Source organism: Haliotis rufescens, unplaced genomic scaffold (assembly GCF_023055435.1).
Source record: "Haliotis rufescens isolate VD_foot unplaced genomic scaffold, xgHalRufe1.0.p SCAF_9, whole genome shotgun sequence".
NCBI classification, from domain to species: Eukaryota; Metazoa; Mollusca; class Gastropoda; order Lepetellida; family Haliotidae; genus Haliotis; species Haliotis rufescens.
Window position 1 is genome coordinate 36,147,387 of NW_025964383.1, and position 13,461 is coordinate 36,160,847.

Consider the following 13,461-nt stretch of genomic DNA (forward strand, 5'->3'; position numbering starts at 1 on the left):
CACCACCAGCAATGTAGGCTGGAGACTCAGAAACCCGTTGTGCCAATGTACACAGATTAAGTAAATATGCGTTACAACGACTACACAATACAGCCTGCCTGTAATACATGAACATTGGCAATGCTGATTTCTAGAGCAAGACAGCCTACACTACAACATGTGGTGTACCCAACTCAAACAGTTTGACCTAGTTTGAAATCCCGTCTGAAGGGCCAACACCTCGGGACCGTTAAATATGCATATATGAAAGCAAGTCGTTCTTACGCACGCACACACACACACACACACACACACACACACACACACACACACACACACACACACACACACATGTATGTTTACATCGGTTGTACAGTTTGTACATCGGTTTTCGATTCATACAAAATGTGATTTGGTGATTTCTGCATGAATCGGAATTGATTTATGTGGAAAAAATGAGGTACTGCAAAAAACTGGGAAAAAGATGGAAAGATCGCAAACACATCAACATGACATGCACGTGCAGCATTGGGCTATACAAATTTGGGGTTTTCATTTGCATGCACAATCTTACAGCAAATGAACGGCGAAAACAGGAGAATGATTTTCAGCTGTTGCCAGGTTTATCCGCGCAGCACCGGTACCAGGCACCTTTGCACCAAGCACCAAGACTGTGTAACCGTTATCAGAATCACAGGACAGCACGTTACTTCCCATATCCTGTCGACCAAGTGCACTGCAAGAACACAGGACATATTCATACTGCTATTTCACTTGCGTGAAAGAACCACATGCAACTACGGAAATACCAGGATTGCGGAGGATATCAGGCCAGACAGTGAGGAACTATTTTTTCGTTGAAGGTATTCGGGCTAGACAACCTGTTCGTCGGCTGCAGCAGGTATGTTTTCGCTCGACAGGCAGCGTCTACACTCGGTGGATTGTAATGATATGTCGGCTCTGTTGTTCAACATATAAAGTTCGTTAGTTTTCTTGTTTTACGCCGCACTCAACAATTGTCCAAATCTGTCAGTGTCAAATCTGTAAAAACTGTGACCTATCTTATCAGACTGTAGGGCACGGCAACATGAAAATGTCACTGGGTCGTCCAAGTGGGTCCCGTTACATTGTTATTGTTATTTGCTAAACTGTACTAGAGATCTGTGCTACTGTATCATAGCAAGTATATTATTCAGTTCTTAATGTGGGACGTATGCGATGCAGTTAACGTTTTACGAATTCTCGAAGTTATGCCACCTGCTGGAGTAGGATCGAGTTTATCGTATCGCTTTGGACTCCAGACGTAAGGTTAACGTGTGTGGTTGTGTTTGTGTGTGGGGGCTTGTATTAGTTTGGTTTTATAGTGATACCCAACTGCCATCGGGTTTTTTCTCAATGTTTAGAGTTCAATTTTGTTCCATACAGGGGCTCAATTATTTTTCCAATAAATAACACAAACGAAACATTTAGACACTCATGTCTTGTTTCTCTATGAGTTCTCCCAACTAAAGGCAGACGCTCTGTCCACTACACCATGGACAAACGCATATGTGCAATGTGAGTAAATGCTGTATTACCTCACAGTCCCCAGCGTAACAGCTGTATCAGCTATTCTTTGTTCGTCATTTCGAAGTGATACTGGACATAATCGAAGAGAATTTATGGATGTCAACGTCTTAATTATGCGGAACACATTCCATACATAAATTCCCTTCCTTGTGTATCAGCAAGCCTTGATCAAGGCGACCGCCTCCGTGGTCTTGTGGTAGAGCGTCCGCCCGGAGAGCGGAAGGTCCGGGGTTCGATCCCGGGCCGCGTCATACGAAAAGACGTTAAAAGATTGTACTTGTTGTTACCCTGTCTGGCGCTCGGCATTAAGGGGCTAAAACAAGGACTGTTCGGCTCGGAGTCAGTATACTGTGTCTGAGTGGGGTATTCATGTTAAACTGCGGCATGGTATCTCAGTGAGCTAGCACTATAAATCGGCATCAGTCTGGACTGGTACAAGCAGCCACACACACATACACGTGCATGCACGTCGCTATATAAGTGCAATAATCTTGGACGCGACGTTAAACCCAATTTCACCTCACCTTGATCAAGGCAGTTCAGTCGGTGAAAGCACAAGCTCGGTCAGGAATGATCCAAGCTTTGTGGCGACGAAAAGGATCTGCTAGGGCAGACTTGCATAAAGCGATCTGTAAGTAGAATGTTAAAACAGTTTTAGTTTTAATTCATTCACTGTCTTTATCAAAATACAGTAGATCATTTGTTTAGAGTGTCAAACTTGTATCAATGTGGAAGGGGATTATGCTGACAAATTAATCATTCTAATGTCTTTCGATTAAGTATTTCCCTAGAACGGATCAATCACCAATCGTAAGATGCATTTACAATGTAAACATCGTCTATCTGAACGGAGCCGCGTATGTACTACACCAGCCAGGAAATTATGCTGGTCGTAAGACAGACAGACAGACAGACAGACAGATAGTTTATTTATGTCTCGCCTCAATTTACATATAAAATGCTATAAAAATAACATAAGATAAAATAAAATGAGCCACTCCTATTGGAGTTATGAGAGACAAACTACTAGAAGTAGTATAACCATAGTTTAAAAACAATATCGAAGATAAAATTCTGTACAACATATATGTAAATTAAAAAATATATTAGGCTTTATATAAAATATTACTACGCAGCTGTAAAATTGCCTTGCAGGTTTTGGCACCAAGCGTTACAACACTGGGACTGGCCAGGATAAAACAAACTTTCACAATATCACATTCATCTTTAAAACCACACCACAATACATTACATTTATCTAATAAAACCTGTCGAACGTCATTATAAGTTGGGCAGTGGTCGCTATAGGTCACTCTCAGTAACTGGGTTGATTGCCTGTTATTGCAGTCTGACGACGCGACACATTGTTCGTAGTATCAAGCACTGAATTGTCCAGACAGGACAAGGAGGTCATATTACCAACCGCCATGAGGATCAAGGACCTGATATGTTATCGTCCCCGAGAAGCATTGGTCGTTGTACATTATTTCTGTCATTGTTTTTCTTGGTCATGGCTCGATTATTTGCAGTGTGTCGTCATACAGCTGCAGTTGTGATCCCTGCTGCAAACTAAACCCTCCCAGGTGGCAGAGAACGAAGTATTCCAAAGCTTCTGATGTTTGGGTTGTTCTATCTTACATTTGTTACCAAAGCATTACTGACTGACGTATACACAAAACGATCAATACTGAGTGTGATAGTGTGGTTAAATGTCGCTTTTAGCATTATTCATACATATTATTCATATATGATGCCGGGATAGCTTATAAATGGACTTCACATCCGGAAGTGAGTGAGTAAGTGAATATGGTTTTACGCCTCTTGTAGCTATATTCCAACAATATCATGGCAGGGGACACCAGAAATGGGACTTACACATTGTACCCATGTGGGGGATGGAAACCGCGTCTTCGTCGTGACGAACGAACGCTTTAGTCATCAGGCTACCCCACGCCTCTACATTCGAAGTGACGTTGATATCACACTAACATAAAATTAAGTATTTATCTATCGTGAGGAAAATTATGAACGCTTTGAACTGGTTGCACGGTTTTAACCGGTCTTACTCCAGTAAACCAACACAATATGAAATTAGTTTTTTTAATTTCCAAATACATGGTTGAATGTCAAATTAACCATCTGTCATCATAACTACTCTTATACATCAAAAACACACAACGCGTCACTGGTCCATTTAAGGCCAAATACATAAATGTTTAATATGCTTTCATAGCAATAGGTTGTTTACACATTTGTCAATGTTCACTCATGAAACCTCAGTGATGTGTATTTATATATTGATGTGTTTTGGGTAATTTAATTCCAGGTGTTTGGGGTAATTTAATTCCAGGTGTTTGGGGTAATTTAATTCCAGGTGTTTAAGCATATATCGTAAGGCTCAACAGATGAGCAGGAGGTTTATTTCATATGTTTGGTTACTGTTTTCAGGACATAAATGCACATATACTGACACAGCAAGTAGGAAAGCGTCTTATTCTACCTAGGCAGCGACATTTTTATTTTCGAGTGGGCGTGGTTTGAGATCAGCGTTCTGTCTCTTAATGTTTAGAGCTCAATTATTTTTTCAATAAATAACAAAAAACGGAATGTATTCTTTAGACACTCATGTCTTTTTTCGGTGAGCTCCTCCCATCTCAACTTCCAGTGACGTCAAGTCGCGCTTGCAGACATATTTAAAGGTGCCCTGTAGCTGGGGGCGAGCTTGCCATTCAGGAGGTACTTCCATACAACGGACTTGGCCGAGCCAGTGAAATTGGTGCAGTTGGAGCAGGGAGGAGAGACTTATGATCATCGGTGTTTGTAACTCAGTCACTCCTGATGATTCCGGGATTGCGCATCAGACTGCGCATGTGGAAGTGGCTGATTTTCTACTCCTCTTTTTTCTAGAGGAGAAGGTCCAGGACTCGCGGCCGTACAGCAATTTGCTGAAGACGCATGCTCTGTAGACAGCAACGTTGGCGTGGCTGTCAGCTTGCTGTTCTCGGACCCTCTTTGTCAGTCTGGCGAGGGTGTTGGATGCTCTGGCAATCTGCGTGTTCATCCCAGCATCCAAGGACAGGTTGTCTGTGATGGTGGATTCGTGGTATTGAAACTGGTTCATACACTGCGAGGTATGTGTACTTTCTTACCAGTAAAACAAGGGCTTTACTTTTTTCAAGCCAGTGATATAACCTGTATATTATCTGCTGTATCAAATGTGAAGCAACATGATCAAGAATAGCAATTTAAACTGCTGCAACAGCCCAAATAAGGCTCTTGTCAACCACTAGTGTAAACTATTGTCCAATGACCATATCCAGAAAATAACGACGCTTTCGTATTTGCAGTGTGAAATGGAACAAGAAAATATGTACTCATGGGTGGTTCTATTTGCTTCCTTCACAACGCTTCTGTGTGGACCCACCATCGGCTTTGCAAGCGGAGTGATCCATGTTGCATTGTTGAATGAATTCAAGGAAGACGCGACACTGACAGCATGGGTGGGATCTCTCTTCTCATGCATGTTTGCTCTGACAGGTATGATATAGAATACAGCCAATTGCGATTGTACTTGTGCATTTGATAACCATGGCTTTTATTTGTATTATTTTGTGATATTATGTATTCCGGGTTTACGATAGGTCCCCGCAACCCATTCTGGTCACGAAAGGCGAACGAAAGTATTAGGTGGTTTTGTCGATAACGCAGCTTCGTGACGACATGGATCGTGTTCACAATACCAATCCCTTGATTGTCTAGTCCAGACTCGATGTATGTAAATGCCGCCGTTATATACATGTGAGTGAAATATTGCTGAGTGCGGCGTTAAACAACAAACACATAAAATACTGAGTCGGCGAGATTTCATTTGGATTTATTTGGAGGAGAATACAAAGTGTCCAGGGTTTTCGATCGAGTTATGTAGTTCGATAAGCGAAGTCTGATGGGACCTTGACATTAAGGATGTATCGACAGAACAACAAAATTATATGAGACGCCTCCTAATATATTATTTCATACACTTTCAGGTCCAATTGCCAGCTTGGTTATCAACGTGTTTGATTGTAGAACGTGTGTGGTGATGTCTGGACTCTTGATGATGACTGGGTTCGTGACCAGCTATCTGGTGACGGATATAAGACTTTTGTTCTTAACATTTGCCTTAATCACAGGTACGTGAGGGGCGGTCGGGTAGCCAAGTGGTTAAAGCGTTCGCTCGTCACGCCGAAGACCCGGGTTCGATGTGGTGGCCCAGTCGTCTAAGGCGCCGCGATTCGCTGTGTAGAGTTGCGTCCCTTGGGCACGCCAGAAACCTATGATTGTGGGTTCGAATCCCGGTTCGCCCCGATTATGTTTCTATGTTTGTCAGCACCATATCCGTGCTCGTGGGTTTCACCGAAGTGGTAAACGTTTGAGACCTGCAACACTTCGGGCTTTCCTCTCACATTAAGCTGACACGCCGTGATATAACCGGAATACTGTTAAAAGCGGCGTTAAACCCAACTCACTCAATCAAATACGAGGGTACCAGGTTTTCGCGAACAAGTAAGCATCATCATCTGTAATTGGCAAATTGACTTTTAACATACAGTTTAAGAGGTCCCCTGAGTGTTCTAGGCACCCAAAACCTCCCCAGTTCGACGCTTTGTGTGTGTGTGTATAATGACAACAATGCGTTTCATATCGCCACTCAACTTATGAACGGCGGACGGTGTTGCAAAATTACATTTACAACGTCATCTCAGGAACTGCTGTGAAGATGAAAATGAAAATGGGTCTCAGTCCGGCTGTGCAGAGTTTGATCTCTTAGCTAAGTCAGAATCCGCTGGTCGTGGATGACGTATATGACCTGCGTTCCTTTATGATTCACTGTCACATATATAAATCTGAATACGACTGAGAATCTGTTCAAACCAATACCCACTTACATAGTAAAACGTATAAGAGCAAAACCACGAATGTAGAACCCTTGACTGAATATAGCTGAGTTTCCTTCGAGATTTTCATTATTCTAGGGACCCGTGAAGATCCGGGGTAGAGTATGTCCTCAGCAACCCATGTTTGCCGTAAAAGGCGACTATGCTTGTCGTAAGAGGCGACTAACGGGATCGGGAGGTCAGGCTCGCTGACTTGGTTGATGCATGGATCCGAATGGCGTGGATCGATGCTCTTGATGTCAATCACTGAATTGTCTAGTCCAGACTCGATTTTTTACAGACCGCCGTTATATAGCTGGAATATTGCTAAGTGCGGCGTTAAGCAACAGACTCACTCACTTACTCATTCATTGTTCTAGGACACATGCATGCTGCGCTCATGCATGTGATCTATATTGTGTTGCGGGTCTTACAATTATCAGATCCAAGATATCGTGGTTACCTTTCACACTTCGTCTTTCAGGCTTGGGGACTGGTCTTGCAAACACCGGTTGTATTGTCGTTCTTCGATACTACTTCCCTAAGAATGCAGCCTTTGCAGCAACACTATACATCTCGGGAGGTGCACTCGGTATATTCATTCACCCTGCGCTCTTTCAATATCTGACCCAAGGATACGGATTTCACGGCGCATTTCTCATACTTGGAGGAATATCGTTGAACATATGTGTTTCTGGAATGTTAATGCGTCCATCCAAATATGAACAAGACAGACAAAGGCACGACTTTATTGGAAACTCTTTACGGCAAAAGGTTCTAACTATAATGTGTGGGGACTTTAGTCGTTTTTTTTCCATCATGAAAAAACTATCGTTTCTTTATTTTGTTATAAGTGTTCTGTGCTTTTCAATTGCTGCCGCGACGGAGTATATGTTTCTTCCAGAATACTTCATCAAACAGGGTTCAACATTCCAAGAAGGGTCCTTCGCAATAGCAGTGTCTGGCCTAGGTTGCATTGTCTCGCGTGTTCTCACGGGATTTGCCTCTACTGACAAGAGCATCGGAGGAGCTATTTTGTATTCCTCTCTAAATGGAATAATGGCGATTTTGACACTACTTCTGCCGATGTGCAGTACATCTTCTCACCTGAGAATACTATATGGCTTTTTGCTTGGACTATATACTGGAGGACAATGGGTTCTTGTAAATACTCTAACGCTGGAACTTCTAGATATACAAGACGTTGCTACAGGTGTTGGCGCTGTTATGTTTACCTGTGGAACTGGATACCTGATCGGACCTCCAATAGCAGGTACGTAATATGAAGCCAATCGGTATGCAATTAATATACACACTGAACTAAATGCATATCTTGAACATATTACTATTTAAGTCACATTTTCCTAGCAAATGTTCTGCAGTTGTATAAAGGGCACTTCAATGACACCCCATAGCCGGACCAGGACCAATTAAGTTTGAATTCCAGATTCCAGTTTCAGTGTGAATGGGTGAGTGAGTCAAACTTTAATGTCGCATCGGCAATGTTGTAGCCATATGGCGACAAGATCAATTTACGGATTCTCAAATACATAAAAGCGACAAAGCCACGTCCATAACTATAGTTACTTTCTGCTGAAAAGTGCGATCCGTCAATAGCATAAGGATGATTGTGTTTCTGAGTCATTACCAAATAGTGATGGTACCAGGTGTTCGCATCCTTCGAAATCAGTACTTTAATTTTTACAACCATTTTTCTTTGTCAAAATAAATGTAACCTTTTCATGTTCAGGCCATGAAAAAGGGCATGAATACCAAGTCATTGCATAATATGTATAATGTGTGAGCTGCTTGGGGCGTGTGGAAGCATTTATTTACAAATTTGTTTTCAAAAGCAATTTTTACTGTTGTCTTATTGGCATAAAATTCAAGCTTTAGTTGCAGTTGAGAGAGTGAAGTAAATTCGATGATGTTTCACCCTGCTGTCAGCAGTATTCCGACTGACAGCACGCACGCACGCACGCACGCAAGCAAGCACGCACGAATGCACGCACTACCTCATCCTCATTTTAGATGGCTAGCATTTGTTGGCTCACTACACCTCCTTGGCAGAAATTGTATGGACATTGCAACAATACATCACATCGTACCACAGAGAATCGTATAGCCGTTAAAGCACCATGTCATTTATGCACCCATGCCAAAATGTGCCAAAGCGAACTACATGTGTATCTTTTTCAGCGGCTATATCGGACGCCAGTGGATATTTCAACAGCATATTTCTGTTCGCTGGTATGTATCATATATTTGTCTTAGGTTAGTTGCATAAGAGGTGTACCACATAGTCGTAGGTTAGTTGTACAAGTGAGGTATTGCTTGATTTTAGGTTAGTTGTAAAAGAGTTAACGGTGTGACACATAGTCGTAGGTTAGTTGTATAAGTCCGGTGCAACTTAGCATTAGGTTAGTGGTACATGTCATAATTAGGTGAGAGGTGTATACATGAGGTATACGAGCGTAGCTTGGTATTTAGTTTGTGTAAGAAGTGTGCCACATAGTCTTAGGTCAGCTGTTTGATTGTGGTACAGCTTAGTCATATGTTGGTTGTATAAGTGAGGTACAGCTGTGTCTTATATTGGTTGTATAAGTGAGGTACAGCTGTGTCTTATGTTGGTTGTATAAGTGAGGTACAGCTGTGTCTTATGTTGGTTGTATAAGTGAGGTACAGCTGTGTCTTATGTTGGTTGTATAAGTGAGATACAGCTGTGCCATATGTTGGTTGTATGAGTGAGGTACAGCTGTGCCGTATGTTGGTTGTATAAGTGAGGTTCAGTCTAGATTTACGTTGGTTGTATAAGTGAGGTACAGCTGTGTCTTATGTTGGTTGTATAAGTGAGGTACAGCTGTGCCGTATGTTGGTTGTATAAGTGAGGTACAGCTGTGTCTTATGTTGGTTGTATAAGTGAGGTACAGCTGTGTCTTATGTTGGTTGTATAAGTGAGGTACAGCTGTGTCTTATGTTGGTTGTATAAGTGAGGTACAGCTGTGTCTTATGTTGGTTGTATGAGTGAGCCATAGCTGTGTCTTGTGTTGGTTTATGAGTGACCACCTAGTCTCAGAATATTTGTGTAAATCACCGATTCGCCCACTGATCGACAGATCGAATACATGTTGAGCCCTGATTGTGATCTGTTATTTTCTAAGCACATGCTATTAGTGTTCACCAAAGTGCTATATGTCTACGAACTGCAAAAATACAGTGAGTAAAGTTAATGCTGCCTCTATTTTAGACAATGTCATTTAACTAGTATGAGCGTCTGATGGTATCTCCAATGATAACATGTAGTCATTATGGAAATTGTTATGCCCAGAGTAATAATCAATTTAGATTCACTTATTGATTCACTGAGTTTTCTGCATGAACTAATAATAATGGAATCCATATGATAATTATATGGCATGTAAAGTGCACTTCACAATGGCAATTGGAATGCATGAAATCGTTGTTCTGGAAAATATAAAACGTCGACGCCAGAGAGCAACTAGTTTCAAATCCCCGACAAAATAGATTCCATTGGCGTCAGAGACAAATAGTGATGGCAATTATATACATGACGTATAGCGACGACACCAGGTGTTCGTACAAAGGGTAAGCAAGTCCTGCTCTACCGACAACACCCGCTGCTCACGCAAGTTACAGTGGTCTGTGAACAATCGAGCCCAGTGAGTGATTAGGTTCAATATATGTGACCCACCATGACATAAAGAACCTAACAGGTCACGTGACTTCTTATATTTTAAAAAACGTCAGTGTTTTAGGAACAATAAAAATACAACTCACAGACAACAATTCATACATGGCATCAAACATTTGACTATTTTTCTGCAAATGATATAATAACTGTTGTTACAATTTAGATATAGTGGCTGATTAATCGAAAGTAGACATGTATGCTGAAATGTTTTGAAATAATGTTTTTTTTACATTACGAACTAACGAGAAAAATAATATATTTTTGTACAGTCCACATACATGACGATTTGTACGTAAGCTGACGTCGAACGTCTCTCTTTATGACGTCAAAGCACAATTGTTTCAGAGCACCCATTTTGTTTGTTTGTTTGTTTAATGCCGCACTCGGCATTATTCCAGCTATATGACGGCATTCTGGATCAAACAATCAAGTGACTGACATCGTGCATATTGATCTACGCAATTGATTGACATGAAACAACAAGCCCGAGAACCTGACCACCGGATCCCGGTAGTCGCCTCTTACGACAAGCATGGGTTGCCGAAGAACAATTCTAACCCGGAAACTGCACGGGACCCAGCTGGAATGAGACCACAGAAGTTTTCATAGATCAAAACATGTATTATACATTTCTCATAGTGGTTAGTTAAAACGTGCGCTCGTCACTCAGTGTTCCATTTCCAGCAAGGGTACAATGTGCGATGCCCATTTCTGGTATTGATATCGTGATATTGCAGGAATATTTCCAAGGGCGGCATTCAAACACACTTACTCGTCTTCCATCGATACGACAAAACCTTTAATAATTTTAAAGTATATTTATGTTTTGGCTTTCAGTTGGAATGCTGTTATCGGCCTGTTTATTTGGTTTTTTATCAAATGTCACGAAACCGACATCATCAGCAACCAAGGACAGAGAACTGGCGATTGCAGCGTCTGCCGATGACTGTTGTATAGAGGAGTCGGTCCAAGGGGTGCTGATACTGCCAAACAATGTGCCGGAATAAGGACAGAGGCTCATGAATCAGGATACGGAATAAGACGTAAAAATGGCTTCAATCTGGAAGCACTGCTACTTTCCTTCGAAGACACCAGGACACTGTGGGAGATGATGTGAAATTGGGTTTAACGTCGCGTCCAATATTATTGCACTCAAAGAGCGACGTGCATGCACGTGTGTGTGGCTGCTTGTTCTAGTCAGGACTGATGCCGATTTATAGTGCTAACCCACTAAGATACCATGCCGCAGTTTAACATGAATACCCAACTCAGAAACAGTATACTGACTCCGTGCCGACATGTCCCTGTTTTAGATCCTTACTGCCGAGCGCCAAAGAGGGTAACAAGTACCATCTTTTAACGTCTTTTTGAATGACGCGACCGGGGATCGAACCCGGACTTTCGGCTCTCCGGGCGCACGCTCTACCACTAGACCACGGAGGCGGTCGGACACTGCAGGAGTGACATATGAAGACACCATAAGAATGATGACACTAACATGGGGATAGAACACTTCATTGTTACCTTAATAACTGGAGCGCAAGTGTTATCTATTGTGTTAGACCACCACGGGTATTCAGATCACGTGTTGTTACAGGTGATGTTATGTGTTGTTTCGAATTACTATGAGATATATTTTTAATTGTGCCAGTGTAGCATGTGATGAGGTTAGGTGAAAAGGGGTTTAACGTCGCGTTCAAGATTATTATAGCGACGTGCATGCACGTGTGTGTGTGTGTGTGTGCGTGCGTGCGTGCGTGTGTGTGTGTGTGTGTGCGTGTGTGTGTGCGTGCGTTTCTCTGCTTGTACTAGTCAGGACTGATGCCGAGTTTATAGTGAGATTCCACGCCGCAGTTTAACATGAATACCCCACACAGACACAGTATACTCATTCTGGGCCTACCAGTCCTTGTTCTAGTCCCTTAATGCCGAGCGCCCGCATGGTAACACTAAGTACCATCTCTTAACGTCTTTTGGTATGACGCGGCCGGGCATCGAACCCCGGGCTCTCCGGGCGGATGTCCTACCACTAGACCACGGAGGCGGTCCCGGGGCCGTGTTAAGGGGACAGTGTAGGTTTGCTGCTGCTCCGTAAACAAGGTCACTAACCTATCATGTGTGACCTCTTATATCCACGAGTGTCGTTATTAACCTAGACTACACGTACACGTAATCTTATACAATAATATTCTAAATATGTCGACAATCCGATCATTTCTATGCGTACACTGAACAATGTTACAGTTGGCTCTATTTTTCGTCAAATATACACGTGAAACTATACACCATTCAGTGATCATGATACCAACCATTCGCACTCGGATGCGGACACTTGATACAGTGAAATTACGTCCTGTCGCACTCGCTCACACAGGGTATCGGAGAAATAGGAGAAATAACACGGATCATCACAAAGCTCAAGGGGCGGTCGGGTAGCCTAGTGTTTAAAGCGTTCGCTCGTCGTGCTAAAAATCCGGGTTTGATTCCCGACATGGGTACAATGTGTGAAGCCCCATTTCTGGTGTCCCCCGCCGTGATATTGCTGGAATACTGCTAAAAGCGGCGTAAAACCACACTTACTCATTCACTCACTCATAAAGCTGAAATGTAGTCAGGGATACGTCTTCTTTGCTGTATATATATTTTAAACGCTATACTCACTCACCAGACCTAACTGTCATGAGACTTTTTAAGAGAGTTATACTTACAGATGTATCAGATGAGCATCTACCCTAATTAGAATGTGTGGCCTTAGAAGCGAAAAATCTAAAATAATTCCCAGAATTTCCAAATTAGAAAAGGCAGCAGTTGAGCACTTGCCTCACATGCCTGATTTGTATACAAGGTGTCGCAAAGAAATGTTGAGCGGTTTGTGAGCTTATTTCAGGAAACAAAAGTGAGTGAGTATGGTTTTACGCCGTTGTTAGCAATATTCCAGCAATATCACGTCGGGGGATACCAGAAATGGGCTTCACGCATTGTACCCATGTCGGGAATCGAACCCGGGTCTTCGGCGTGATAAGCGAACGCTTAAACCACAAGGCTACCCGACCGCCCCTCAGAAAAGCGGCGGAGGGGTACGTTTGCAATTGGATGGAAGATAGCAAACCACAAGATAATGGATATAAGACCGTGTCGGTAAACAACGTATTATTTTTTAGTTTCGTTTCAATAACTGATCTCACAAATATGGAACGTTTGCACGAAGCAAAAGTTTTGAAATAACGAATCCTATGGTGCAACATAATCATCGCCAAAGAGATAATTCATGAGTATTTGTAAAGT

At 42.3% G+C, this 13,461-nt stretch overlaps 1 protein-coding gene across 1 annotated transcript; it reads left to right on the plus strand.

The window, feature by feature from the left end:
- The first annotated feature begins 636 nt into the window (after nt 1-636).
- On the plus strand, nt 637-11,406 carry LOC124113161 (monocarboxylate transporter 12-like). Its single transcript, XM_048391191.1, has 7 exons — nt 637-880; nt 4,456-4,679; nt 4,896-5,085; nt 5,577-5,720; nt 6,949-7,737; nt 8,664-8,714; nt 11,014-11,406. The coding sequence occupies exons 3-7, from the start codon at nt 4,902-4,904 to the stop codon at nt 11,181-11,183; spliced, it is 1,338 nt and encodes a 445-aa protein (XP_048247148.1). The 5' UTR covers nt 637-880; nt 4,456-4,679; nt 4,896-4,901; the 3' UTR covers nt 11,184-11,406.
- Nucleotides 11,407-13,461: the final 2,055 nt, after the last annotated feature.

Bases quoted from the DNA above. Each gene is read 5' to 3' on its own strand.
- LOC124113161 (XM_048391191.1), top strand. From the start codon at position 4,902: ATGGAACAAGAAAATATGTACTCATGGGTGGTTCTATTTGCTTCCTTC. The intron at 5,086-5,576 runs GTATGATATAGA...ATACACTTTCAG, and splicing joins ATGCATGTTTGCTCTGACAG to GTCCAATTGCCAGCTTGGTT. The intron at 8,715-11,013 runs GTATGTATCATA...TTTGGCTTTCAG, and splicing joins CAGCATATTTCTGTTCGCTG to TTGGAATGCTGTTATCGGCC.